Source organism: Mesoplodon bidens (genome assembly GCF_964165515.1).
Source record: "Mesoplodon bidens genome assembly, chromosome: 1".
Lineage (NCBI taxonomy): Eukaryota > Metazoa > Chordata > Mammalia > Artiodactyla > Ziphiidae > Mesoplodon > Mesoplodon bidens.
In genome coordinates this window covers 88,530,148-88,557,913 of record NC_138176.1, presented here as the reverse complement: position 1 = coordinate 88,557,913, position 27,766 = coordinate 88,530,148, and the positions used below count along the sequence as shown (strand labels likewise).

Below are 27,766 nucleotides of genomic sequence, written 5' to 3'. Positions count from 1 at the left end.
AAGACAGATCCACCCTGCATACTACTCTATTGCATCTTAATTTTTTATGACTAAGAAGAGAAAGTGTGGAAAGTGGAAAGCAAACTACATAATTTCCTAGACTCTGCAGAAAAGATCAAGGATACTTATTGCTTATCTCATCTCTCTCTGAAAGCTAAGGTTATGATCCTCAGACTCCTCAAAGACAAGAACAAGAGACAAAAGGAGATGGAGTGAAATGGTAGCACACTTAGTGTGCAGAACCTGGCTTCTAAATACCATTCTCCATCAAAACGAATCAGGGCCCCTTGAGAAGTGGCTGATTTCAGGACTGGAGCAGGGAAAGTATATTATTAGTTCAGGACACATCATGCCAGAAAGAACGTATAAAAGAATGATGGAGATATAGCAAAAGGGTATGGCAGCTAAAAGTTGCTCCAAGTGGCCTAAATTGGGATAATGTGAACATCAAGATAAATAATGATAGTAAAGGATTAAAACTCACTGAATAAAGTAAGAATTCCATAGTGATAAAAACAAGGAAAAAGGGAACATTCTTCCACATAGTAGAAAGCCAATCAATAGACAGAAAAATGATGTAATGAGAAAAACCACCATTTGGCAACCATTGTAATAATAACTGGTTCGGGCAAGAAGCATCAACGGATTCTATAACTAGTGGTCAAAGTCTGAGTTGTACTGGAGTATTTACACAATCTTACAATATACCTCAACAAGATACTTATAGGCTATAATGGAAAAATAGTAACTTTACAGTAAAGAAACCTGGAAGACACCACCTTAACCAAGTGATCAATGATAACATCACTAGTAATGACATTATACAAATCAAAGTCATGTGCCTTGTGATATAAGAAGAACATACATTTGATATTCCTGTCAAAATGCATAACCTGAATCTACTCATGAAGAAACAGTAGAAAAATCTAAATGGAGGAACATTCTATAAAATAATTGTCTCGTACTTGTGAAAACTGTCAAAATCATGAAGGATAAAGACAGAGGAACTATTTCAAATTAAATGAGAATAAAGAGATATAACAACTCAATGCTGTACATGATACTGCATTTTCTTTTCTACAGAGGATATTATTAGGATAATTAACAAAATGTGAGGATCTATACATTAGATAACATTATTGTGTCAGCATCAGTTTCCTGATTTTTATCAATAAATTGTGATTTTGTATGAGAATGGCCTTAGTTTGAGGGAGCACACATATAAGTATTTATGGTCAAAAGGCACTGTACCTGTAACATTCTTTCAAATGGTTAAGAAAAAATACAAAAATACGGGTAGACAGAAAATGGACAAATTAAATGTGGAAAATGTTAACAATTGGGAAGCTTGGGTTAAAGATATAAGGGAATTTGTTGCAAAATTACTATAACTGTTCTGTAAGTCTGAAATAATGTCATAAATAAAAAAGGTGGGTTTTTTTGTTTTTAAGTTTTTTGTTCGGTTGATAGTGTCTCTAGGTCCCTTGCAGAATAAAAACAAACTCTCTGGGTAGTAAAAAAAAAAAAAGAAGTTAAGTTCAGATCTCAAAAAATAAACTTCCAAGAAACATGAGCTAACAATAAAAATTGACACACACATACAAAATAGAGGAAATATACCACCAAAGAATTAGTTATTATAAAACACAGAATCAGATCTACAAAGACTGAATATATTGGAATTTTTTGGAAACTGAATATAAAATGACTATATTTAGTACGCTTAAAGAAATAAAATGGAACTAAAAGCATAATAATGGATAAATAAGATACAGTGACAAATGAAAACTAAAAGGTAGAAGTCCCTAGTTATCTATTTTTTAACAAACTGTAAAAATATATATGGTAGAGAAGAAAGGCCAAGGCGATGGACTTTCAAGTCAGACAATCTGGTTCCATCACATACTTTTCATATAACCTTGATCGAATTATTTAACCTCTGTGCCTCACTTTCTTTATCTGTAAAATAGGATTAAGAGTACCTCCTCATATGACTCTATAAGGACTAAGTGAGTGGGCTAATTTATACAAAGAATTTAGAACAGCATCAGCACATAAAAAATCTTCCATTAACGGTGTAGTATTAATGGTAGTGGTAGTGGTTTTCAGAAATATATCCATACCCAAACTTCTTAAAGTCTCTTATTATCAGAAATAAAATATTATAGCAGGATCAGTATTATTAACATAACAAATAAAAAACTCAATAATTTTGTGTGTTAGGCAGAAGCCTCTCTGAATCCTCTCAAAAACTTTCTTACCTAATATTTCTATTCCTCACAATTGAAACAGACCAGGCTATTCTTCCTAAGCTACTTCTACTCTTCAACCCATTCAGGTTACCTTATCTAAATATATAGCCTTTCCTCAGACTGAGTATCTATAATGTTATTCATTGAAATACTGAGTTGGGAGCACAGGTAGCTTTAACTATGCTGCCTTAATGCAATGCATACTGTCACTGAACACTGGAACTATAAAGGACCTTAGAGATCATCTAGTACACTATTTCTGGAAGAGTAGAGTGCCTAAAACAACCTGAGCTGCTTTTAGATAATACATGGATACTATACTAAATAAATAACATCAAAAATTTATTCCCTTTCAATTTTCACATAAGTTTAATTTTTAAACTTTAGAGATAACTTCAAATTCACATTAAAGTTGCAAGAATAAGAACAGTACAAAGAACTCCCATGTAACCTTTACTCAAATTCATCTATTATTAACATTTTACCCTTCTGCCTTATCTCTGCTCTCTTGTTCTAGTGTGCTGTGGGTTTTTGTAGTTGTTTGCTTTTGTTTTTTTGAACCATCTGAGAATAGGCTGCATACATCATGGTCCTTCACCAAATAAGAAAGTTTCCATTTACTGGTATGCTTTTCACATCTCTCTAAACAACTGCAAATCTTGTTTTGCTCAGAGCCCTCTGCAAAGATCATATTTAACTTTTGCTTCATAGCACTGCTTTATTTGCACTGTATTTATTTTTTACTGTTGTTTTTATTTATAGTAAGTGCTCCTTTTAGGGAGATATAAATTGTCCTTAAGTGTTTAAAATGTCAACTGAAGAAAAATATAAAGCAAATAGCAGTAAGGTGCTGCAGTAAGGCGAATATGGCAAATTCATGGTGATGCATGGGGGAATACAAAATTTAGAAAATACTCAACTAGTCTGAGTATCTTTTTTCAAAAAGAGAGTATGCTGCTGGCTGGGCAAGAGCATAATACAGATGTCTAGCCCAGTCTGGCACTCATGCTAAGTAAGTGAGTTAGAACTTAAGAGTTCAGGCTTCCTTTAGGTCACTTCTCTTTCAATTTCATCACAGAGGAATAACACAAAAAGTCTTAATTTTCCAATACACAATAGTACTTGTGACGACGGGCTAAACATCCCTGGCTGGTAAATTACCTTCTGCTATGCCTCACTTCCCCTTCCTTGCCTAACTTTTGCTCTCTTGTTCTGGGGGCATACCAACAGTCAGTTGGGTCTATTCCCATACTACCTCTTTTCCTTTCTATGTTCTATTCAATATATATTAACTGAGCACTTAATTTGTCCAGACATACCTAAAGAGTGAAACATCAGTGAATAAAACACAGTTTTAAAATCCTGAATCAAAAATTCTAGCTTAACAATTATTTAATACTAAAGTAACATTATGTAAATAAATAAAATAAGCCAATAAAATATGACTGTTAAAAGAACATTACTATTTCCGGGGAAACCAAGGTAAATGCTTCAAGAAAGGTGAGCAACTAAACTGTTAATTTGGTGTAAACAGAACATCTGTAAAAGAATAGGGACACTCAGAGTGTCCTAAGTTTTCACTCTATAAAAGCCAAACACTGAAATCAATAAATGAAGTTTAGATCAGAGATATCATGGAACTCCAAATCAGTGGACTATTCTCAAAGAAAAGCATTTTCCCTTAAAAAAAGAAGAACAGGAAATTAATGAGTATCTAAATGTTTTGTTAAAGTAAAATCATTAAACCTCATATAAAATATTTTAATGATTCTTTTTTTTTTTTTTTTTTTTTTTTTTTTTTTTGCGGTATGCGGGCCTCTCACTGTTGTGGCCTCTCCCGTTGCGGAGCACAGGCTCCGGACGCACAGGCTTAGCGGCCATGGCTCACGGGCCCAGCTGCTCCGCAGCATATGGGATCCTCCCAGACCGGGGCATGAACCCGTATCCCCTGCATCGGCAGGCGGACTCTCAACCACTGCGCCACCAGGGAGGCCCTTTAATGATTCTTTACTGACTTTTTCAATTAACTATTAATTGCTGGTACCAACCTGGAAATCCTGACACATTCAAAATTACTGATGAAAGGGCAAAATGGTAGAACTAGTAAACAAGGAAATAAGCCAATATCTACCAAAATTACAAAGGCATTTATCCTTTAATTCAGCAATTCCACTTTACAACAAACTTGTACAAGTACAAAATAACACTTGGACAAGGTTATTCATTGACGTACTGTTAATTATGGCAAAAGACTGGCAACAGCTTAAGTGTGCATCAAAAGGGGACTATTTGTATGTAGTTCTGTGTCTATGTAGCCTACAAAAGGATGAGGAAAATACACATATACTGAGAAGGAAAGATCTCCAAGATACAAGGCTAAAGGAAAAAAACAAAGCACTGAGCAGTATGCACAGTTTCCTACATTTTGTATATCTATGGGGACGTGGGTTTAGAAACAATAAAAATACATATTGCTTGTATTAAAAACAGCATTGGAAGAAGAAAGAGACTAATAAAAATGAGGTGAGGGAGACAAGACTGGGATGCAGAGGTAGGAGCAAGGTATCACCATGTAGTTCTTTCTATACATTTTAGATTTTTTAGATCTATACTGCCTATTCAAAATATCATCTAAAAAATTCTTTAAAATGAAAAAATAACTAAAAGAATATACAAAATACAGGATAACATGAAATTTATTACTTTGCTTTCGGTTATCAATGAATTTATTTTACACGTTACAATCTTGACGAGATCGTCAAACTGCATTTTTTACCTCTAGCTGAGATCCATTTTTTTTCTCTGTACTAATTTCACGGCTCTGGCTGGTCCCTTAATTTAAAAAAACAAAACAAAACGAAAACCCTAAGAAGATTTTTGGTGGTGATAGAATGCAGATCTCCTGTGTGTCTTCATGAAAGAGACAACTTCTTAACCATGTAAACAAAGGTAAAGTGACTTGCTATGATTTGTGACTTCAAACTGCATTTTTTTTTTCACCTTCTACTTTACAGAAAACATGACTTTTTCATAGAATGCATCCAGTTATTGGGGTGTGGGAAGTAAGGCAGACAACATAACTATTTAAAAAATAAGGTCAACTGCAATTTTTTAAATGTTCATGGAGTTAAGAAGATGACTTACATTTAGTGCCCAATGTATTTTTTTGGTTTGTTTAGCACAATGGATGAAATATTATTAAATCTCTTTAGAGGCTATATTCTCTTCCCCATGTACTACTTCCATAAACCTCAATGGTTGTAATAGCTATGCCCTGGATCCCAGGCCAGGTTCCAAAAGCCTAGAGCTCTGGAAGGCAATGTAAGTACTTTTTGCCAGTTTCTAACTTCCCTACCACTAAGTTACTAGGTGTGTTTTGTGTTTATACATGTGTGGTTACATATACTTCCTTCTACTGAAAATTACTGTGATTTAGTAGATAATGATGAAAATGAATGGAGGTACAATAGCTCCATTTGTGGAATGAAAAAGGGAATGCCTACTTCTTACACTGAGGTGCAGCAATCAATTAGTTAAAGGTTGGACAATTCTTTTAATTCATCTGAGAAAAGTTAAGTGTCAATACAAATTAGCAAACACCCATTTGACAAGTTTAAAATAACCACATGACTTTCCAGATGTGTTAACTGAGGTTTAGACATTACATAAATTAACCACAGTCACAACTAAGAAGTAAATTCAGAGCTTCCGGCTGCTGAATATTCTGCTAAGATAATTAACTTTACATACTGTGATTATTCTTTTTTATTAAACTATTTAATTCATCAATATAGAAATAATTCTTTATAACCCCAAATCCTATAAAGTAGTTGTTTTCCTTCCATATTTGTGAAGGTAAAAAAATAACACAAAATGTCTCATGTCCATCTATGATAAAGTAAGATTTTCATTCCTCTGTATCATGAGATCACCATATTGTCTCCATGAACATTTTTCAAAGAATGTTTGTATTTTCCAAATCCATAAACCCCAAATCAACGTCTAAAGTCTCTTTTCTCTCTTCTTAGTAATTCAAACAAATAAAATAAAATCTCTCTATAAAACACTGTAAACATCACTGTAGCTATTCATTTTTAAAAACTCCCATCAAGATAAAAATCCATGCTTGAGAGCAAGGTTTCTCGACCTCAACAAAACTGACTTTTGGACTAGATAATACTTTGTTGTGGGAGCTCTTTTGTACATTATAGGATGTTCAGCAGCATCCCTGGTCTCTACCTACTGGATGCCAATATCATCACTCTACTTGCGACAACCAAAAATGTCTCCAGACCCTGCCAAGTGTCCGAGGGGTGTGGGATGGTTGGGGACCACCAGTTGAGAATCACTGCTATAGAAGATTGTAAAATGGCCACTATTAAAGATTTTAAAGAAAAGAATAGATAATCAACTTCCTGGATAGCTCAGACACTGATATAAAAGCTAGTTCTAATAGTTTTTGTTTGGTTTACAGCATCTTTTGAAGTTTTTCTTCTTCTTGTTGTTTGTTTCTATAAATCTCTCCCTCTAAACTTTCATGCAGAGTCAAAATTCTTATAAGTTTAAAAAATAAGAGAAATGTCCTCAAAATAACTCTTGTATTGCCAGTGTACCCATTACTATATATGCTCATGTTTTTCTTCTTAACTTTGACAAAGACAACAAAATATAAACCTTCCAAATCAGGCTCAAAGTTGGGGGTTGTGAGGAGCTATATATGGAAACTGAAAATGAAATACAGGTAATTAGTAATTTAATTACTGACACTCCTGTTTGATTCATCAGCATAATCACTCTCCCCAAAGGTTGAACCGGTGAGGATTTTGCAAGCTATTAAAAACTGTTTATAGCCAGATTTTTTTTTTTAAACTGGATATGAGGCTGCAGCATACTAAAGGCTATTACTAATGCAGGGGGATGTTTTAATCCCTGTAGAGATTGTCTGGGTAAGTGAGCAAAGACTCTAGCTGACAGCACAGATAATACAATTCAGTTCCAAGCCAAAGCACTGTATTTGTTTTTGTTGTTTTTCTCCTGTCCTATCAGCAGCCTGTCTCCATGGATTTGTCTGGGAGAATGATAAATAGTAATGCAAGCGACCCTCTCCATACCTCTAAATCATCCTCCTAGCAAAGACCCCAAGCAAAGCTTTTGGAAAGACCATCTTTTTAAATGTACATTTATATGTATAGTAGGTTACTTAAAACCAGTGAAAATAAACACAAGAAAATGCACATGCAGAGAGATAAGTATACAGAGCCTTCATTCCTTGAAGTTTAAAATACATTAGAGAAAAAAAGCCAATGACGATCATCAAATATTTGTAAATACATGAAACAGGAAATATAAATATGTGAATGACTCCCCACTAGCCCCTGGTAACTAACTTACAGTAGATTAGTTACAAACCAGATTTGACTACCAATGGCCATCTGTGTACATGCCTTTAAAAAAAACTAATGCTCAAATTATCCTCTAAATCAAGGAAATAAGAATCTAAAGATACTTACCATACAGATATTAACTTCATCAAAAGTAAATGGCAAATTCATTCTGAAAAATGAAAATATCAAGAAAATAAAGCACATAGGAAAAATCTAAACAGAGTTTCTGTGCCCCTGAGACACTTTTGGAAGAATCTTAAAAACACCGTACCAGAAGAAAAAATGTTAATTCTTGGGAATCAGATAAAGAAGAATAGAAACAAATTTACTATTCTGTATTTAAGTTTCTATCTTCTGCATTTTGTACTTTTAACCAACTAATTAGACAAAATGATTCCATATCAATATTTCTCTGATGGAAGAGAAACTGAAATCTGAATGATGGAAAAAATTAAGTTTCATAAGACAACTGATAAACAAATATGAACTACAAAAAAAAAATCCATCCTTAAATCAAGAACCATCTTGGGCAGTATTATTGTCTGATATGGAGAGAATGAACATCACAGGACTCTAACAAAAAACTCAAAAGAGGACTGCATCTACACCTGAATTTTAATCTCAATACCTGAGGAACATATAAAACAAATAAAAATTAACAATTTAGCTCATCAATTTTTTTGGTTTTTCTTTACCTCCTTACTTGTCTTTAGAAGGACTCTATAGTTTCTCTTTGGCATTTATAGAAAATAACTAAATAACAATATTAAGTTGTCTTTTAAAATAATATTTCCAAAACCAAGGAGAAGGACCTTCCATTCAAAGGGAGGCTCTAAATAATTTTGGAGCCCAGAGATCTGAATTCATTCAGTCATTCAGTGATATACTCATTCAACAGATACTAATTTAAGTTCATCTCTGATATTAATAAACAGTATCCATAGGTCCTCTATTATTATAATAATCATTATTATAATAAGAATTAACATTATATAATGTTTAAGTACATACAAAACAACTTCACAACATTATTATAATTAACCTTTCACTCTTTCTTGGTTTTATGATCTACTAATGCAAGGGGAAAAGTTAAATTCATGATGAATAAGAGATAGAAATGGGAGGCAGCTGTAGGGAGTCTTGGAAAGTTACAGAATTAAATATAACATTAAAACTTAAATTTCCTGATTTTTCAAGACTAGTGTTCTTTTTCATATGCCACCACAAGACTTAAACATATAACTTTTATCACAAATGCTAATTCCTTCACTGCCCTATGGTTTCTCAGTCTTTCATCAAACGAAGTTTAATGAGCCCTTTTCATTGTCTTATTAAATGTAAAATCTGAGGGCTATCTCAAAATTTAGATGTTTATCTAACAAGATAACATCAAATTCTGTATTAAACCAGAATATAAGGGTTCATATGTCATATATCCTCAAGTCACAGTAAAAACAAAAACATTATTTCTTAATGCTTTAAAAAGTGAAAACTCATTAAATGAGGCAAAGTATTCATTCTTAGAAAATTACACATCTGAATTTAGAAAAACTAGAAGTGAATCTTATGTGAAGGGCTACAGAATGACATTATCTCAATTTCTTGGCTAATATGGCACGGTAATCCCAGTTAATGATATGAACAAAATAAACTATAGTCATAAAAAGTACCATATAACATCCCAGTCCCTTCAGCAGTCAATTTATATAATAAAGATGTCTTTGGGTAATGCCTTCATACACAACACTTTCAATTAAAAACTTTTGCAATATTAAATATTTTAAATAAAAATAAACTTTGAAAATCATATTGTGATTATGTGCATGCATATATGTGGCTATATAATGACTAATAAATGTTAACAAGATGAGAGAGGTAAAATGGAAGGACATATGTCAGCTTAAAATTGGAAAGCAATGGCTTTAATTTGAAAATGACAGACAAGGAGGCATTTATTCCCTCCATGCACCACTCCCTGGAATTAGAAAACCATTTCTTTTTGTAGAACACTCTTTCCAGGTAATTTAGAAGCATACTACATTACAAAATTTAAATTTTAAAAGTATACAGTGTAAATGTTACAATTTTTAAAATGAAGTGTCAACATAGAGTATAGTTATTTGGGAGCACACCATGACAATATATGAGAAATTGACATGCTGTAGGATAAAGAATAAGGTATTCAGAGGCAGAAAGCCCTGACGTACAATACTGCCTTTATTACTTATTAGTTCTTGAACCATGGCAAGCTATTAATCTCACTGAACATCAATCTTCCCATCTCCAAAATGTAAACAGAAATACTACTTTGCAGGGTCATTAGAATTACAGATGATGTTGCCTGATCAATTAAAAATGGTAATATTTCTTGATTTTTCTGATTCCCTTCATGTACCTTCCCTTCAATTTTTACTTTAAAAATAATACCAAGAAAAAAATCCTACAATGAAATGCATAAAAGCATTTATTTATATTTATATAGGTAGACTTACCTATAATATTCAATATATGCATTATACTTTTATTTGGAATACACTTTTACTTCTTTGTTTTCCATGAAGAAAATCTTCACTGCTTATGAGAACATTTGGCTTTTCTCACTGTCTGAAGGAATACAGGTTCAGGTCACAAACTTGAATGTGAAATATCGACTCATGGAAACTTGGCTTCAGAATATTGTTCTCCTTACTAATTTTGCAAACTATGTAGGCAGGGTAATCAACTATCACCAAAACATACTCACGAATGTAACTAAAAAAAAAGTTTTATGAGAAATTATTCTTATTATTTTAATAGCAATTAAATGTGTAAGCACATTACTTCCTCAAGGTCATCAGAAAAATTGATATAAGCTCTAATCTTAGTGTGCACTTTTCTTTTCAATAAATATATTACTCAACTATGCAAAACAATTTTTACTAAACATTTATCTATTACGTCCAAGAAAAACTACACGAATGACATATAACTGGTGACAAAGTGAGGAGGTTAAGAATATAGGAAATACTAGTTTTCTCAATGAAGAACATATAAAACAAAAAGATACACAATTTAGGGGCTTCCCTGGTGGCGCAGTGGTTGAGAGCCTGCCTGGAAGATCCCACATGCCGCAGAGCGGCTGGGCCCATGAGCCATGGCCACTGAGCCTGCGCGTCCGGAGCCTATACTCCGCAACCAGAGAGCCTGCAACAGTGAGAGGCTCACGTAACGCAAAAAAAAAAAAAAAAAAAAAAAAAAAAAAAAGACACAATTTAGCTCAGCAAATTATTTTCATTTTGAATCAACAAACAAAATTATAGCTGACATGAAAACACTGATGCTTTCCAAATATATTAATATAACTACTAAGAGTATGTAAAGCAGGTCTCCTTCATGCTAACTGCTTACCATGTGTTCCAGGTACTTGGATACATTAGTAAACAGAACAAAAATCCTTGCCCTTATGGAGTTTACACTGGGACAAGGGGAGATAAAACATAATAAACATTGTAAGTAAACTATATGGCAATAAATACTATAGAAAAAATAATTGAGTAGCATAGAAGGGAATCAGGAAAACCAGAGAAAAGGAGTTAGAGTATCTATGGTGTCAGATAACTGATAAGGTCATTGCCTAAGAGATGCAGTATTATTACTGCTTCAAACAAATGAGATCTGTCTTATTAGTATTTCCTAGCTCGTATAACTCCTACTAGCTTTCTACAACTGGTGTTATAATTAGTAGTAAAAAAGAGAGTCAAACATTTTTGTAGGACGTTTGATTTTGCATCTCCATCACCTAGCACACAGCCTGGCACATAACAGATGCTCAATAAATATTTACTGAATGACTCAATCCAAGCCAATAAACAGTTTATCTGAACAGTTTTGGTCCCAAAATTTCTTCAGGGATTTTCGTAAAGGGTCAGACAGTAAATACTTTCATACTGTCATCTAAACAAGCAATGGGTGTGGCTGTTCCAACAAAACTTTATTTATAAAAGCAGGCAGCAAGGGGGCTTCCCAGGTGGTGCAGTGGTTGAGAGTCCGCCTGCTGATGCAGGGGACACGGGTTCGTGCCCCGGTCCAGGAAGATCCCACATGCCGCAGAGCAGCTGGGCCCATGAGCCATGGCCACTGAGCCTGCGCGTCCAGAGCCTGTGCTCCGCAACGGGAGAGGCCACAACAGTGAGAGGCCCGCGTACCACAAAACAAAACAAAACAAAACAAAAACAGTCAGCAAGCACAGGAGTTTTCCAATCTCAGCTTACTTTATTCTATACCTAATTGGCTTAACCCTTCAGTTAAAATTTCCTGGGGGTATAAAGGTAAATTTATATCTACTTGCAAATGCTTACATTTTTAATTCTAATCAACTAACTCAAATAAACAAAACATAATTACAACAATAACAATACATGCAAACTCCACTTCTCCCTCCTTCTCTCTTTTCTTCTGTCTCCTTTTCTCCTTTCCTTTCCCTTTCTCTTTCTTAAGTGAAGATTGGTTAACTCACTCAAACTGTGACAAAAGCTACTACGCTAGCTGATGTTAGCCCATAGTTTTTATGAGGGAGAACATACAGACATGCAGCACCAGTCAACTGGTAATACAATGCAAATGTCAGAGACTGAATTCAGGTTTATAAATGCAAAAGCAGAAGATGGTCAAAGTATTAAACAAGCAAACAATTCAAAGACATTAAATCTGACACAGAATTTAAGAATTAATTTAGTGGTTCAGAGTGTGAGTTCTGAAATTGCCTGAATCTGTTAAACTGCCAGCCCCAGTGAATTAGGCAATTTACTTACTCTTTTAAAGTAATAGTCTCGGGGCTTCCCTGGTGGTGCAGTGGTTGAGAATCTGCCTGCTAATGCAGGGGACACAGGTTCGAGCCCTGGTCTGGGAGGATCCCACATGCCGCGGAGCAACTAGGCCCGTGAGCCACAACTACAGAGCCTGCGCGTCTGGAGCCTGTGCTCCTCAACAAGAGAGGCCGCGATAGTGAGAGGCCCACGCACCGCGATGAAGAGTGGCCCCCACTTGCCACAACTAGAGAAAGCCCTCGCACAGAAACAAAGACCCAACACAGCAAAAATTAATTAATTAATTAATAAACTCCTACCCCCAACATCTTCTAAAAAAAAAAAAGTTATAGTCTCCTCAGCTGTAAACCAGGGACAATAGCGCCTACCTCATAAAGTCACTGCACTCAATAAAATTATCAGCCTTCTACTGGAGTTTGAAAAAGCACACCTTCATTTTATCCAGAAGAGGAAATGAGTACATCATTAAGCCTGAAAATAAGGGATTAATGGAGGAGAACTCTTAAATCTTCAAAAGTATGCTACATGTGCTTAAAAATACAATTTTGCTCACCCTCCCCACACATTAACATTTAATTTTCTTCACCTTTCTACTTATATAAAATATACTACCTCTTATTTTTATGTTATTACATTAAATACTCTTTTTTGTACTTTAATACCAAAAAGAAGTTTGAGAATCAAGATTTCCAAAAGGTATGAGTATGATGATTGGCTTATACTTGTTTTTTTCCATAAGAAAGTATAACTCTGAATAGGTCTGCCATCAAATGCCATCAAATATGTAACCTTTGGGCCATAAATTTTACTGGCATAAGAGATTAAAAAGCTACTGGGAAGGTAAACACTATTACTTGATATGCAATATAATGATGTATCCAAATCCCTGGTCTGGTTTACCTGCACTGTTCCTTCCAGGAGACAAGAATATAATCTAGCATTAAAAAAAAAAAGAAAGGAAAACTATATTTTCATAATTTTAGTTATACTTTATTACAATAAAAAAACAGATTTAAAACTGTCCATAATACATGCATAACAAATTAACTGACTTTTGTTACTTAATAACCTTACTAAAAGATTTATTTGTAAAATCTCTAGTTTGCCAAATTTTTACTAAGAAACCAAATTCTCTAAGAATCTTCCCAGCACCAAAATTCTATCTGTTCTGCCCTAAAAGCTGGGTGGTAATATTTGAAAGCAAAATCTGCTGAAGCAGTTCTGAGCTTACTGAGGCAGTGACAAAGGGAGGTCTGTGTAAACGGGTTATCAGAAGATAATCAAGGCTGGGAAAAGAGCCAAGATGCAGGAGGCTTTACCTCCAAGAAGGTACTACCGAGGACAAACTGTTGCTGAAATAAAGCTGACATTTTCCTTTGCATTTACAATTAAAGTTTTTTTCAAGTGTGTTTAATGGTCAGGTTTATTGAGATACACTTTAAGTACTACAAAATTCTCTATTTTTAGCTTTACAGATAGAAATGTTTTGACAAACACATACAGTCCGATAATCACCACTACAGCCAAAATATAGAGTATTTCTATCCTCCCAGAAAGTTTCCTCATGGTGCTCTGTGGTCCAGGGCCTTTCCCTCAATTCTCAAATCTTATATCTGTCCCTATCATTCTGCCTTTTTCAGACTGTCCCACAAATGGAATCAGTCATTATATTCTGTAGCCTTTTGTATCTGGCTTCTTTCATCCAGCATTACACTTTTAAGATTTCATTCATCTTGTTGCATGTATCAGTAGTTTATTCCTTTCTACAGCTGAATAGTACATCACTGTAGGAACATATCACAATTTCTTTATCCATTCATCAGTTGATAGACATTTGGGGCTGTTTACGTGATTATGAACAAAGCTGCCTTAAACATTTACTTATAGGTCTTTGTGTGGACAAATGTTTAAATCTCTCTTGGACAAATACCTAGGAGTAGGATTGCTATATAGTATAAGTATGTATTTAACTATATAAGAAACTTTTATTTAAAAAAATTGATAACTTCACTTAAACTGTGAAGAAAGATACTAAATTGATGGTATACCATAGTTTTTATGAGAGAGAAAACACTACTAATCCTGCACAAGTTATCGAGCTAAGGAATACATTGGTGTTGTGTAAAATATAGAGTGCTTATATTTGACTAGAATCATTTAGATAACATGTAAATCACCCAGAGCAGGCCTGGTGCAGAGTATAAACCTAATGACTGCTGGTTCTCTCTCCAATGTTCAAACTTCCCTTTTCTTAATGTTCCCAACTCCCCCAGACTCAAACTTACATAAACGTACACTTAAGCTTAAATCATTATTTGTTAAATAAGTTATACAGTAGAACAAAAACACACAAAAATTTCAACTACTATTTTTAAAAGCAAAGCCAATTCCACTCACTCCCTTAAGCTGTTCATTCTTCAGCTGCAGGAGGGGAAGCCTCTAAAAGCAGCAGATCCTGAGTAATATTCTGTTGTGTATATACATATATGCCATATCTTCTTTATCCATCCATCTGTTGATGCACACTTGGGTTGCTTCCATGTCTTGGCTATTGTAAATAGTGCTGCTATGAACACTGGGGTGCATGTACCTTTTTTGAAATTGAGTTTCTGGTTTTTCTGGATATATACTCAGGAGTGGAACTGCTGGATCATATGGTAACTATTTTTAGTCTTTTGAGGAACCTCCATACTGTTTTCCACAGTGGCTCCACCAATTTACATTCCCACCATCTGTGTACAGGGTTCCCTTCTCTCCACTTCCTCTCCAACATTTGTTGTTTACAGACTTTTTGACAATAGCCATTCTGAGAAGTGTGAAGTGATATCTCATTGTGGTTCTGATTTGCATTTCTCTAATAATTAGTGATGCTGAGCATCTTTTCATGTGCCTGTTAGTCATCTGTATGTCTTCTTTGGAAAAATGGCTATTCAGGTCTTCTGCCCATTTTTTATTTGGGTTGTTTTTTTTTTTTGATATTGAGTTGTATAAGCTATTTATATATATTGAAATAAGTGAGAGACACATACTGTATGATATCACATATGCAACCTAAAAAATGAAACAAATGGATTTATACAGCAAAGCAGAAACAGAAAACAGATATAGAAAACAAACTAGTGGTTACCAGTGGGGAGAGAAAAGAGGGGAGGGGCATGTTAGTATGGGATTAAGAGATACAAACTACTATGTATAAAATAGGTAAGCAACAAAAATATATTGTATAACACAGGGGATTATAACCATTATACTGTAATAACTTTTAATGAAGGATAAACTGTAAAAATATTGAATCAATATACTGTACACCTGAAATTAATATAATACTGTGAATCAACTATACTTCAATCAATCAATAAATAGGTAAAGTAAATGAATACCTAAAAATGTAATGGATGACTAAAACAATTAAAATAGAAGCAGTAGATCCTACACACAGGAAACATTTCAGGTAAGCATCACCATCTTGTGTCCAAAAAGAGTAATTGCAATAACAAATTTATTGTCAAATAGAGAACACAGATAGATGATGACAGAGACCAGCAAGTATGAGATCTAAAATCCATTTTTCCAAATTTACTCTGATGTATACGCCAATACATTATGGCATACAAAGTCTACATTGTTCATGTTTGATGATTATAATATTTCAAAATTTAACTGTATTTCAAATTAGATGGCCTATACCTTAGGAAAAGAACTGAGTTTTCTTATATTATATGCCCCTGTCTGATACTTTTGCACACCCCTTCCAAACACAGAAACACACACACTGAATATAATGCCAGACAAAAAAATGGAATATTACTGCTAACGCTCTCTATGCACTTTAAAAGTAATCACCAACTTAGCTCTTCTATTAATGATTTTAAAATATTCAATAAATGGCTTCAGATTTAGTTCTTGGCTACACTCAACATTAGTTCCCTAATATGAGATTCTATAAGCATTAATAATCCAAGTGAAGAAGATTTTTCAACTTTCAAAGTAACTCAATTTTAAATAATCATACAGACATTTCTATTTTAAGTAAAAGTTATTTTTACATTAATAGAAGCTTTTAAAAAGAGCATACAAAATACACCAAAATATTACAGGCTGAACAGACAACTGCGAAAAGAGAAAATATGCAGCTCAACAAGTTTTCCTTTTTGAAAGAATAATAAATTTTCAGGGAAGAAGTTAAAGTGTTCTTCAACTGTCAACTAAGTTCTCTATTACACAACAGCACCTTTAAGGCTGATTTATGGCTTTCCCCCCCTTTTCTGACAATCAAGTGGTTAAAAAGAAAAGTCACTTTTATACCTGGATGATATTTGCTTACTTTATAACCTGTACGAAGAAAGGAACTTTTCAATAACAAGAAAGTTTGAAAAGGTGATATCTGAAAAAGCTTTTTTAAAAAAGACAAATAAAACCCAAAAAACCAAAAGAGAAACCTCAGACATCTGTTTGGTAAATATCAACCTTTTATGTAGCGTTTGTAATCTCTATTACTATCTATCTCTGTGTCACAAAGTAAGAGAATTGTAGAATATTACTGATATATCAGAGATTGTCTAGTACATCTTTGACAGGTACAGAAACAGAGGCCCAGAGAGGCTAAATAATTTCAAAGAATACACAGTTTGATAGCAACAGAGCTAGAGTTAGAAACCAAGATCCCTTCATCTGTCTTCTTTTTTTTTCCAAACAGGTTCACTTCATTTTATTTTATTGAGATATAATTTACATCCCATAAAATATACCCATCTAAAGTATACACTTCAGTGTCTGTAGTACAACCATCAACAGTCTAGTTTTATAATATTTTCATCATCTGGAAAATTTCCCTCATGCACATTTGTAGTCAATCTTCACTCCCACGCTCAATCAATAATCTGCTTTCTATCTCTATAGGTGTGACTTTTCTAGAAATTTCATACAAATGGAATGATACAATATGTAATCTTTTATATTTTCTTTTACTTAGAGAAACGTCCCTGAATTTCACCCATGTTATTGTGTGCATCAGTTATTCATTCCATTTTTTATTGAAGTACAACTGACTTCCAATATTATATTAGTTTCAGGTGTACAAAACAGTAACTTGATATTTTTACACATTATGAAATGATCATGACAATAAGTCTACCTACCATCAATCACCACATACAGTTATAATAATGTTTATTGACTATATTCCCTATGCTGTACATGACATCCCTGTGACATATTTATTTTTTACCTGGAAGTTTATACCCCTTAATTCCCTTTACCTATTTTGCCCATCCCCTCACTCCCTTACACTCTGGCAACCACTAGTTTATTCTCTGTATCTATGAGTCTGTTTTGTTAGGTTTGTTCATTTGTTATGCTTTTTAGATTCCACATGTAGATGAAATAACATAGTATTTATGTTTCTCTGACTTATTTCACTTACCATAATACCCTCTAGGTCCACCCATGTTGTTCCAAATGGCAAGATTACAATTTTTTTATGGCTGAGTAATACTCCATTGTGTGTGTGTGTGTGTATGTGTATCACATCTTTATCCACTCATTTATCATTGGGCACTTAGATTGCTTCCTTATCTTGGCTATTGTAAATAATGCTGCAATAAGCACTGGGGTGCATATATCTTCTTGTATTAGTGTTTTTGTTTCTTGGATAAATCTCCAGAAGTGGAATTTCTGGGTAATATGGTAGTTCTACTTAATCCTCGCTAATACTTTTTTTTTTTTTTCTTTTCTGATACACGGGCCTCTCACTGTTGTGGCCTCTCCCGTTGCGGAGCACAGGCTCCGGACACAAAGGCTCAGCAGCCATGGCTCATGGGCCCAGCCACTCCGTGGCATGTGGGATCTTCCCAGACCGGGGCACGAACCCGTGTCCCCTGCATCGGCAGGCGGACTCTCAACCACTGCGCCACCAGGGAAGCCCTCCCTAATACTTTTTAATTTTTGTCTTCTTGAAAACAGCTCTGAGAGGTGTAAGGTAATATATCATTGTGGTTTTGATTTGCATTTCCCTAATAATTATGATGTTGAGCATCATTTCATATGTCTGTTGGCCATCTGTGTGTCCTCTTTGGAAAAATATGTATTCTCTGCCCATTTTTTAATTGAGTTGTTTATTGATGTTGAGTTGTATGAATTCTTTGTACATTTTAGATATTAACCCCTTCTTGGATATATTATTTGTAAATATCTTCTCCCATTCAGTAGATGGTGGCCTTTTCATTTTATTGGTAGTTTCTTTCACTGTGCAAAAGCTTTTTATTTTGATGTAGTCCTATTTATTTATTTTTGCTTTTGTTGTCCTTGCCTCAGGAGACAGATCCAAAAAAAAATTGCTAAGACCAATGTCAAAGAGCTTCTATGTTTTCTTCTAGGAGTTTTATGGTTTTAGGTCTTATGTTTAAATCTTTAATCTATTTTGAGTTTATTTGCATATGGTATAAGAAAGTAATCCAGTTTGAATCTTTCACATGCAGCTGTCCAGTATTCCCAACACCATTTATTGAAAGAGACTGTTTTTTCCCCATTGTACATTCTTGACTCCACTGACATAGATTAATTGCCTATATAAGCACGGATTTATTTCTGGGTTCTCTATTTTGTTCCATTGATCTGTATGTCTCTTTCTGTGCCAGTACCATACTGTTTTGCTTACTATATTTCTGTAGTACAATTAGAAATCAAAAAGCATGATGTGGGCTTCCCTGGTGGCACAGTGGTTGAGAGTCTGCCTGCCGATGCAGGGGACACGGGTTCGTGCCCCGGTCCGGGAGGATCCCACATGCCATGGAGCAGCTGGGCCCATGAGCCATGGCCACTGAGCCTGCGCATCCAGAGCCTGTGCTCCGCAACGGGAGAGGCCACAACAGTGAGAGGCCCGCGTACCACAAAAAAAAAAAAAAAAAAAAAAAAAAAGCATGATGCCTCCTACTTTGTTTTTCTCTCAAGACTGCTTTGGCTATCCTTTGTAGTTCCATACAACTTTTGAGGATTATTTGTTCAAGCTCTATGAAAAATGCCACTGGAACTCTAATAGGGATTGCACTGACTCTGTAGATTGCTTTGGGTAGTACGGACATTTTAACAATATTGATTCTTCCAATCCAAAAGCACAGTATATCTTTCCATTTATTTGAGTCATATTTAATTTCCTTCATTAATGTCTTATAACTTTTAGAGTACACGTCTTCACTCCATGGTTAAACGAATTCCTAGGTATTTTATTTTATTTATTTATTTTTTATTTTTATTTTTTTTGCAGTACGCAGGCCTCTCACTGCTGTGGCCTCTCCCGTTGTGGAGCACAGGCTCCGGACGTGCAGGCTCAGCGGCCATGGCTCACGTGCCCAGCTGCTCCGTGGCATGTGGGATCTTCCCGGACCAGGGCACGAACCCGTGTCCCCTGCATCGGCAGGCGGACTCTCAACCACTGCGCCACCAGGGAAGCCCGGTATTTTATTTTTGATGCAATTGAAAATGGAATTGTTTTCTTAACTTCTCTTTCTGATAGCTTTTTATTAGTGTATAGAAATGGAACAGGTATGGTATATTAATTTTGTACCCTACAAATTTACTAAATTCATTTGTAGCTCTACTACATTTTTGGCGGAGTCTTTGGGGTTTTCTATATACAATATCATGTCATCTGCAAATGCTGAAAGTTTAACATATTCCTTCCCAATTTGGATGCTTTTTACTTCCTTTCCTTGAATATTCTCTGGCTAGGACTTCCAATACTATGTTGAATAGATGAGGCAACTGGACATCCTTCTCTGGTTCCTGATCTTAGAGGAAGACCTTTCAGCTTTTCAATACTGAGTCTGATGTTAGTTCTTGGTGTGCCATATATGGCCTTTATATATTGAGATATGTTCCCTCTCTACCCACTTTGTTGAGAGCTATTATAATGAATGAATGGATATAGAATTTCGCGAAACACTTTTTCTGCACCTACTGAGATGATCACATGATTTTATCATTTGTTTTGCTAATATGGTATACTATTTTGACTGACTTGCAGATACTGAACTATCCTTGTATCCCTGGAATGCATCCCACTTGATCAATGTGTATGTTCCTTTTAATGTGTTGCTGAATTTGGTTTGCCAATATTTTATTCAGAATTTTTGCATTTATGTTCACCATGGATGTTGATATGTAATTTTCTTTTTTTGTTGTGTCTTTGGTTTTGGTATCAGGGTAATTAATGCTGACCTTGTGGAATGAGTTTAAGGGCATTCCTTCCTCTTCAATTATTCTGGAATACTTTGAGGATACCATTACTTCTCCTTTAAATGTTTGATATAATTCACCTGTGAAGCCATCTGATCCTAGACTTTTGTTTGTTGGGGCTTTTTCAATTAATGATTCAAGTTCTTTACTACTAATCGGTCCATTCAGATTTTTTATTTCTTCCTGTCTAAGCCTTTGAAGATTGCATGTTTCTATGCATTTGTCCGTTTCCTCTGGGGTGTCCAATTTGTTGTAGTGTAATTGTAGCAATTTTTTATGACTTTTTGTATTTCCATGGAACTAGCTGTAATTTCTCTTGAATATCTAGTTTTATTTATTTGGGCCCTCTTTCTTTCATAATGATTATAGCTAAAGGTTTGGGAATTTTATTTTTTCAAAGAAATAGCTCTTGGTTTCATTGATCTTTTCTATTGTTTTTTAAGTCTCTACTTCATTTATTTCTGCCCTGATCTTTATTACTTCCTTCCTTCTACTAACTGTGCGCTTTGCCTTTTTCTCGTTCCTTTGGGTGTGAAGATAGATTGAGATTTTTCGTGTTTCTTGAGGTAGGCTTATATTGCTATAAACTTGCATCTTAGACTACATTTGCTGAGTGCAACAGATTTTGGAAAGTTGTGTTTCTATTTTCATTTCTCTCAAGGTTATTTTTTCATTTCCTCCTTGATTTCTTCATTGACCCATTTGTTGCTTAGTAGCATGTTGTTCAGTTCTCTATGTCTGTATTTTCTCCAGTTGTCCTGTAATTCATTTCTGGTTTCATACTGTTGTGCTCAGAAAAGATGCTTGATATGATATTAATCTTCTTAAATTTACTCATTTTTTAATTTGTTAACATCTTTATTGGTGTATAATTGCTATAAAATGTTGTTAGTTTCTGCTGTATAACAGAGTGAATCAGCTATATGTATACATAGATCCCATCCCTCTTGAGCCTGCTTCCCACCCTCCCTATTCCACCCCTCTAGGTGGTCACAAAGCACCAAGCTGATCTCCCTGTGCTATGAAGCTGCATCCCACTAGCTATCTATTTTACATTTGGTAGTGTATATACGTCAATGCCACTCTCTCACTTCATCCTAGCTTACACGTCCCCCTCCCTGTGTCCTCAAATCCATTCCCTATGTCTGCATCTTTATTCCTGTCCTTCCCCTAGGTTCATCAGAACCATTTTTTTTAACATTTCATACATATGTGTTAGCATACAGTATTTGGTTTTCTCTTTCTGACTACTTCACTCTGTATGACAGACTTTAGGTCCATCCACCACCTCACTACAAATAACTCAGTTTTGTTTCTTTTTATGGCTGAATAATATTCCATTGCATATATGTGCCACATCATCTTTATCCATTCATCTGCCAGTGGACACACAGGTTGCATCCATGTCCTGGCTATTGTAAACAGTACTGCAGTGAACACAGGGGTGCATGCATCTTTTGGATTTATGGATTCTCCGGGTATATGTCCAATAATGGGATTGCTAGGTTATATGGTGGTTCTATTTTTAGTTTTTTAAGGAACCTCCGTACTCTTCTCCATACTCTATCAATTTATATTCCCACGAACAGTGCAAGAGGGTTCCCTTTTTCCACACTCTCTCCAGCATTTATTCTATGCACATTTTCTGATGATGGCCATTCTAACTGATGTGAGGTGATACCTCATTGTGGTTTTGGTTTGCATTTCTCTAATGATTAGTGATGTTGAGCATCCTTTCATGTGTTTGTTGCCAATCTGTGTATCAGCTTTGGAGAAATGTCTGTGTAGGTCTTCTGCCCATTTTTGGATTGGGTTGTTTGCTTTTTTGATATTGAGCTGCATGAGCTGCTTGTAAATTTTGGAGATTAATCCTTTGTCAGCTGATTCGTTTGCAAATATTTTCTCCCATTCTGAGGGTTGTCTTTTTGTCTTGTTTATGGTTTCTGTTGCTGTGCAAAATCTTTTAAGTTTCATTAGGTCGAATTTGTTTTTGTTTTTATTTCCATTTCTCTAGAAAAGGATCTTGCTGTGATTTATGTGATAGAGTGCTCTGCCTATGTTTTCCTCTAAGAGTTTTATAGTGTCTGGCCTTACCTTTAGGTCTTTAATCCATTTAGAGTTTATTTCTGTGTATGGTGTTAAGGAGTGTTCTAATTTCATTCTTTTACATGTAGCTGTCCAGTTTTCCCAGAAACACTTATTGAAGAGGCTGTCATTTCTCCATTGTATATTCTTGCCTCCTTTGTCAAAGATAAGGTGACCATATCTGCGTGGGTTTATCTCTGGGCTTTATATCCCATTCCATTGATCTATATTTCTGTTTTTGTGCCAGTACCATACTGTCTTGAATACAGTAGCTTTGTAGTATAGTGTGAAGTCAGGGAGCCTGATTCCTCCAGCTCCATTTTTCTTTCTCAAGATTGTTCTGGCTATTCGGGGTCTTTTGTATTTCCATACAAATTGTGAAATTTTTTGTTCTAGCTCTGTGAAAAATGCCCTTGGTAGTTTGATAGGGATTGCACTGAATCTGTAGATTGCTTTGGATAGTATACTCATTTTCACAATGTTGATTCTTCCAATCCAAGAACATCTGTCTGTATTGTCTTTGATTTTTTTCATCAGTGTCCTATAGTTTTCTGCATACAGGTATTCTGTCTCCTTCGGTAGGTTTATTCCTAGGTATTTTATTATTTTTGTTGTAATGGTAAATGGGAGTGTTTCCTTAATTTCTCTTTCAGGTTTTTCGTTGTTAGTGTATAGGAATGCAAGAGATTTCTGTGCACTAATTTTGTATGCTGCTAGTTTACCAAATTCATTTTCTGGTAGCATCTTTAGGATTCTCTATGTATATCATATTATCTGCAAACAGTGACAGTTTTACTTCTTCTTTTCTGATTTGGATTCCTTTTTTTTCTTTTATTTCTCTGATTGTCATGGCCAAAACTTCCAAAACTATGTTGAATAATAGTGGTGAGAGTGGGAAACCTCATCATGCTCCTGATCTTAGAGAAAATGGTTTCAGTTTTTCACCACTGAGAATGATATTGGCTGTGGGTTTGTCATACATGGCCTTTATTATGTGAGGTAAGTTCCCTCTGTGCCTTTTTTCTGGAGACTTTTTATCACAAATGGGTGTTGAATTTTGTCGGAAACTTTTTCTGCATCTACTGAGATGATCATATGGTTTTTACCTTCAATATGTTAAAATGGTGTATCACATTGATTGATTTGCATATATTGAAGAATCCTTGCATTCCTGGGATAAACCCCACTTGATCATGGTGTATGATCCTTTTAATGTGCTGTTGGATTCTGTTTGCTAGTACTGTGTTGGGGACTTTTCATCAGTGATGTTGGCCTGTGGTTTTCTTTCTTTGTGACATCTTTGTCTGGTTTTGGTATCAGTGTGATGGTGGCCTCGTAGAATGAGTTTGGGAGTGTTCCTCCCTCTGCTATACTTTGGAAGAGTTTGAGAAGGATAGGTGTTAGCTCGTCTCTAAATGTTTGATAGAATTCACCTGTGAAGCCATCTGGTCCTGGGCTTCTGTTTGTTGAAAGATTTTTAATCACAGTTTCAATTTCAGTGCTTGTGATTGGTCTGTTTATATTTTCTATTTCTTCCTGGTTCAGTCTCAGAAGGTTGTGCTTTTCTAAGAATTTGTCCATTTCTTCCATGTTGTCCATTTTATTGGCATAGACTTGCTAGTAGTAATCTCTCATGATCCTTTGTATTTCTGCAGTGTCAGTTGTTACTTCTCCTTTTTCATTCTATTGATTTGAGTCTTCTCCCTTTTTTTCTTGATGAGTCTGGCTAATGGTTTATCAATTTTGTTTATCTTCTCAAAGAACCAGCTTTTAGTTTTATTGATCTCTGCTACTGTTTTCTTCATTTCTTTTTCATTTATTTCTGATCTGATCTTTATGATTTCTTTCCTTCTGCTAACTTTGGGCTCTTTTTGTTCTTCTTTCTCTAACTGCTTTAGGTGTATGGTTAGATTATTTATTTGAGATTTTTCTTGTTTCCTGAGGTAGGACTGTATTGCTATAAACTTCCTTCTTAGAATTGTTTTTGCTGCATCCCATAGGTTTTGGGTCATCGTGTTTTCACTGTCATTTGTTTCTTGGTATTTTTTGATTTCCTCTTTGATATCTTCTTCAGTGATGTCTTGGTTATTTAGTAGCGTATCGTTAGCCTCCATGTGTTTGTATTTCTTACAGTTTTTTCCTGTAATTTATATCTAGTCTCATAGCATTGTGGTCTTAAAGATACTTGATACGAATTCAATTTTCTTAAATTTACCGAGGCTTGATTTCTGACCCAAGATATGATCTATCCTGGAGGATGTTTTATGAGCACTTGAGAAGAAAGTGTATTCTGTTGTTTTTGGATGGAATGTCCTATAAATGTCAATTAAGTCCAGCTTGTCTAATGTGTCATTACAGCTTGTGTTTCCTTATTTATTTTCATTTTGGATGATCTGTCCATTGGTGAAAGTTGGGTGTTAAAAGTCCCCTAGTATTATTACTGTCGATTTCCACTTTTACAGCTGTTAGCATCCACGTTATGTATTGAGGTGTTCCTATGTTGCACGCATAAATATTTACAAGTGTTATACCTTTTCTTAGATTGTTCCCTTGATCATTATGTAGTGTCCTTCTTTGTCTCTTGTCATAGCCTTTATTTTAAAGTCTATTTTGTCTGATATGAGAATTGGTACTCCAGTTTTCTTTTGATTTCCATTTGCATGGAATATCTTTTTCCATCCCCTTTCAGTGTGTATGTGTCCCTAGGTCTGAAGTGGGTCTCTTATAAACAGCATATATAAGGGCCTTGCTTTAGTATCCATTCAGCCAGTCTATGTCTTTTGGTTGGAGCATTTAATCCATTTACATTTAAGGCAATTATCAATATGTATGTTCCTATTACCATTTTCTTAATCTTTTGGGGTTTGTTTTTGAAGGTCTTTTCCTTCTCTTGTGTTTCCTGCCTAGAGAAGCTCTTTTAGCATTTGTTGTAAAGCTGGTTTTGTGGTGCTGAATTCTCTTACCTTTTGCTTGTCTGTAAACATTTTAATTTCTCTGCCAAATCTGAACGAGATCCTTGCTGGGTAGAGTAATCTTGGCTGTACGTTATTCCCTTTCATTAGTTTAAATACGTCCCACCACTCCCTTCTGTCTTGCAGAGAGTTTCTGCTGAAAGATCAGTTGTTAACCTTATGGGGATTGCCTTGTATGTTATCTGTTGCTTTTCCCTTGCTGCTTTTAATATTTTTTCTTTGTATTTAATTTTTGGTAGTTTGCTTAATATGTGTCTTGGCGTGTTTCTCCTTGGATTTACCCTGTATGGGATTCTCTGAGCTTCCTAGACTTGATTGACTATTTCCTTTTCCGTGTTAGGGAAGTTTTCAACTACAATCTCTTCAAATATTTTCTCAGACCCTTTCTTTTTCTCTTTTTCTTCTGGGACCCCTACTATTCGAATGTTGGTGTGTTTAATGTTGTCCCAAAGGTCTCTGAGACTGTACTCAAGTCTTTCCATTCTTTTTTCTTTATTCTGCTCTGTGGCAGTTACTTCCACTATTTTATCTTCCAGGTCAGTTATCCATTCTTCTGCCTCAGTTATTCTGCTATTGAATCCTTCTAGAGAATTTTAAATTTCATTTACTGTGTCGTCCAGCATTGTTTGTTTGTTTGCTCTTTAGTGCTTCTAGGTCCTTGTTAAGCGTTTCTTGTATTTTCTCCATTCTATTTCCAAGATTTTGGATCATATTTACTATCATTACTCTGAATTCTTGTGCAGGTAGACTGCCTATTTCCTCTTCATTTGTTTGGTCTGGTGGGTTTTTACCTTGTTCCTTCATCTGCTGCGTATTTCTCTGTCTTCTCGTTTTGTTTAACTTACTGTGTTGGGGTCTCCTTTTTGCAGGCCACAGGTTCGTAGTTCCCATCTGTTTTTGGTGTCAGTGGGTGAGGCTGGTTCAGGGGCGTGTGTAGGCTTCCTGATGGAGGGGACTGGTGCATGTGTTCTGGTGGGTGGGACCAGATCTTGTCTTTCTGGTGGGCAGGGCCGTGTTCAGTGGTGCTTTTGGGGTGTCTGTGAACTTAGTATGATTTCAGGCAACCTCTCTGCTAATGGGTGGGGTTGTTCCTGTCTTGCTAGTTGTTTGGCATGGCGCATGCAGCACTGGAGCTTGCTGGACATTGGGTGGAGCTGGGTCTTAGTGTTGAAATGGAGGTCTCTGGGATACCTCTTGCCGATTTATATTACATGGGGCTGGGAGGTCTTTGGTGGTCCAGTGTCCTGGACTCGGCTCTCCCAGCTCGGAGGCTCAGGTCAGACACCTGGACGGAGCACCAGGACCCTGTCAGCCACACAGCTTAGAAGAAAAGGAAGAACAAAAAGGAAGAAAAAAAATTTAAGTTAAAACAAATAAATAAAATAAAATTAATAAAATTTAAAAAAGAAGGAAGAAAGAAAGAAAGAAAAGAAAGAAAGAAAAGAAAGAACAATCAAACCAATAAACATATCCACCAATGGTATCAAGCATTAAAAACTAAATTAAGAGAAACAAAAAAATCAGAAACAAATCAGTCACAGACAGCAAACCCCAAGTCTACAGTTGCTCCCAAAGTCCACTGCTTCCATTTTGGGAACATTGGTTGTCCATTCAAGTACCCACAGATGCAGGGTTTATCAAGTTGACTGTGAGGATTTAATCTGCTGCTCCTGAGGCAGCACAGAAAAATTTCCCTTTCTCTTCTTTGTTCGCACAGCTCCTGGGGTTCAGCTTTGGATTTGGCCCCACCTCTGCGTGTAGGTCGCCTTCAGGCATGTGGTCCCGCCCAGACAGGAAGGGGTTAAAGCAGCAGCTGATTAGGGCTCTCTTGCTCTCTCAGGCCGGGGAGAAGGAGGTAATCATAATTGGGATGTGGGGCGAGCCTGCAGTGGCACAGGCCGGCATGACACTGCAACAGCCTGAGGCATTCCATGTGCTCTCCCAGGGAAGTTGTCCCTGGATCTTGGGACCCTGGCAGTGGCGTGCTGCACAGGCTCCCGGGGGTGGGGGCGTGTGGGTAGTGACCTGTGCTTGCA

General features: G+C 35.6%; 1 protein-coding gene across 3 annotated transcripts in view; it reads right to left on the bottom strand.

Moving 5' to 3' along the window:
• Positions 1 to 27,766, bottom strand: part of AFG2A (AFG2 AAA ATPase homolog A) — a 333,075-nt gene that overhangs the window by 183,393 nt on the left and 121,916 nt on the right. Inside the window, exon 15 of one of the 3 annotated variants that reach the window (XM_081246189.1) lies at positions 23,514 to 27,050. The exons of the other annotated variants lie outside the window; for them this stretch is intronic. Within the exon in view, the coding sequence (XP_081102315.1) occupies positions 27,039 to 27,050 (12 nt within the window). The 3' untranslated portion in view covers positions 23,514 to 27,038. Of the gene's footprint in view, positions 1 to 23,513; positions 27,051 to 27,766 lie in introns of those variants that run through there. 3 annotated transcript variants of the gene reach the window in all.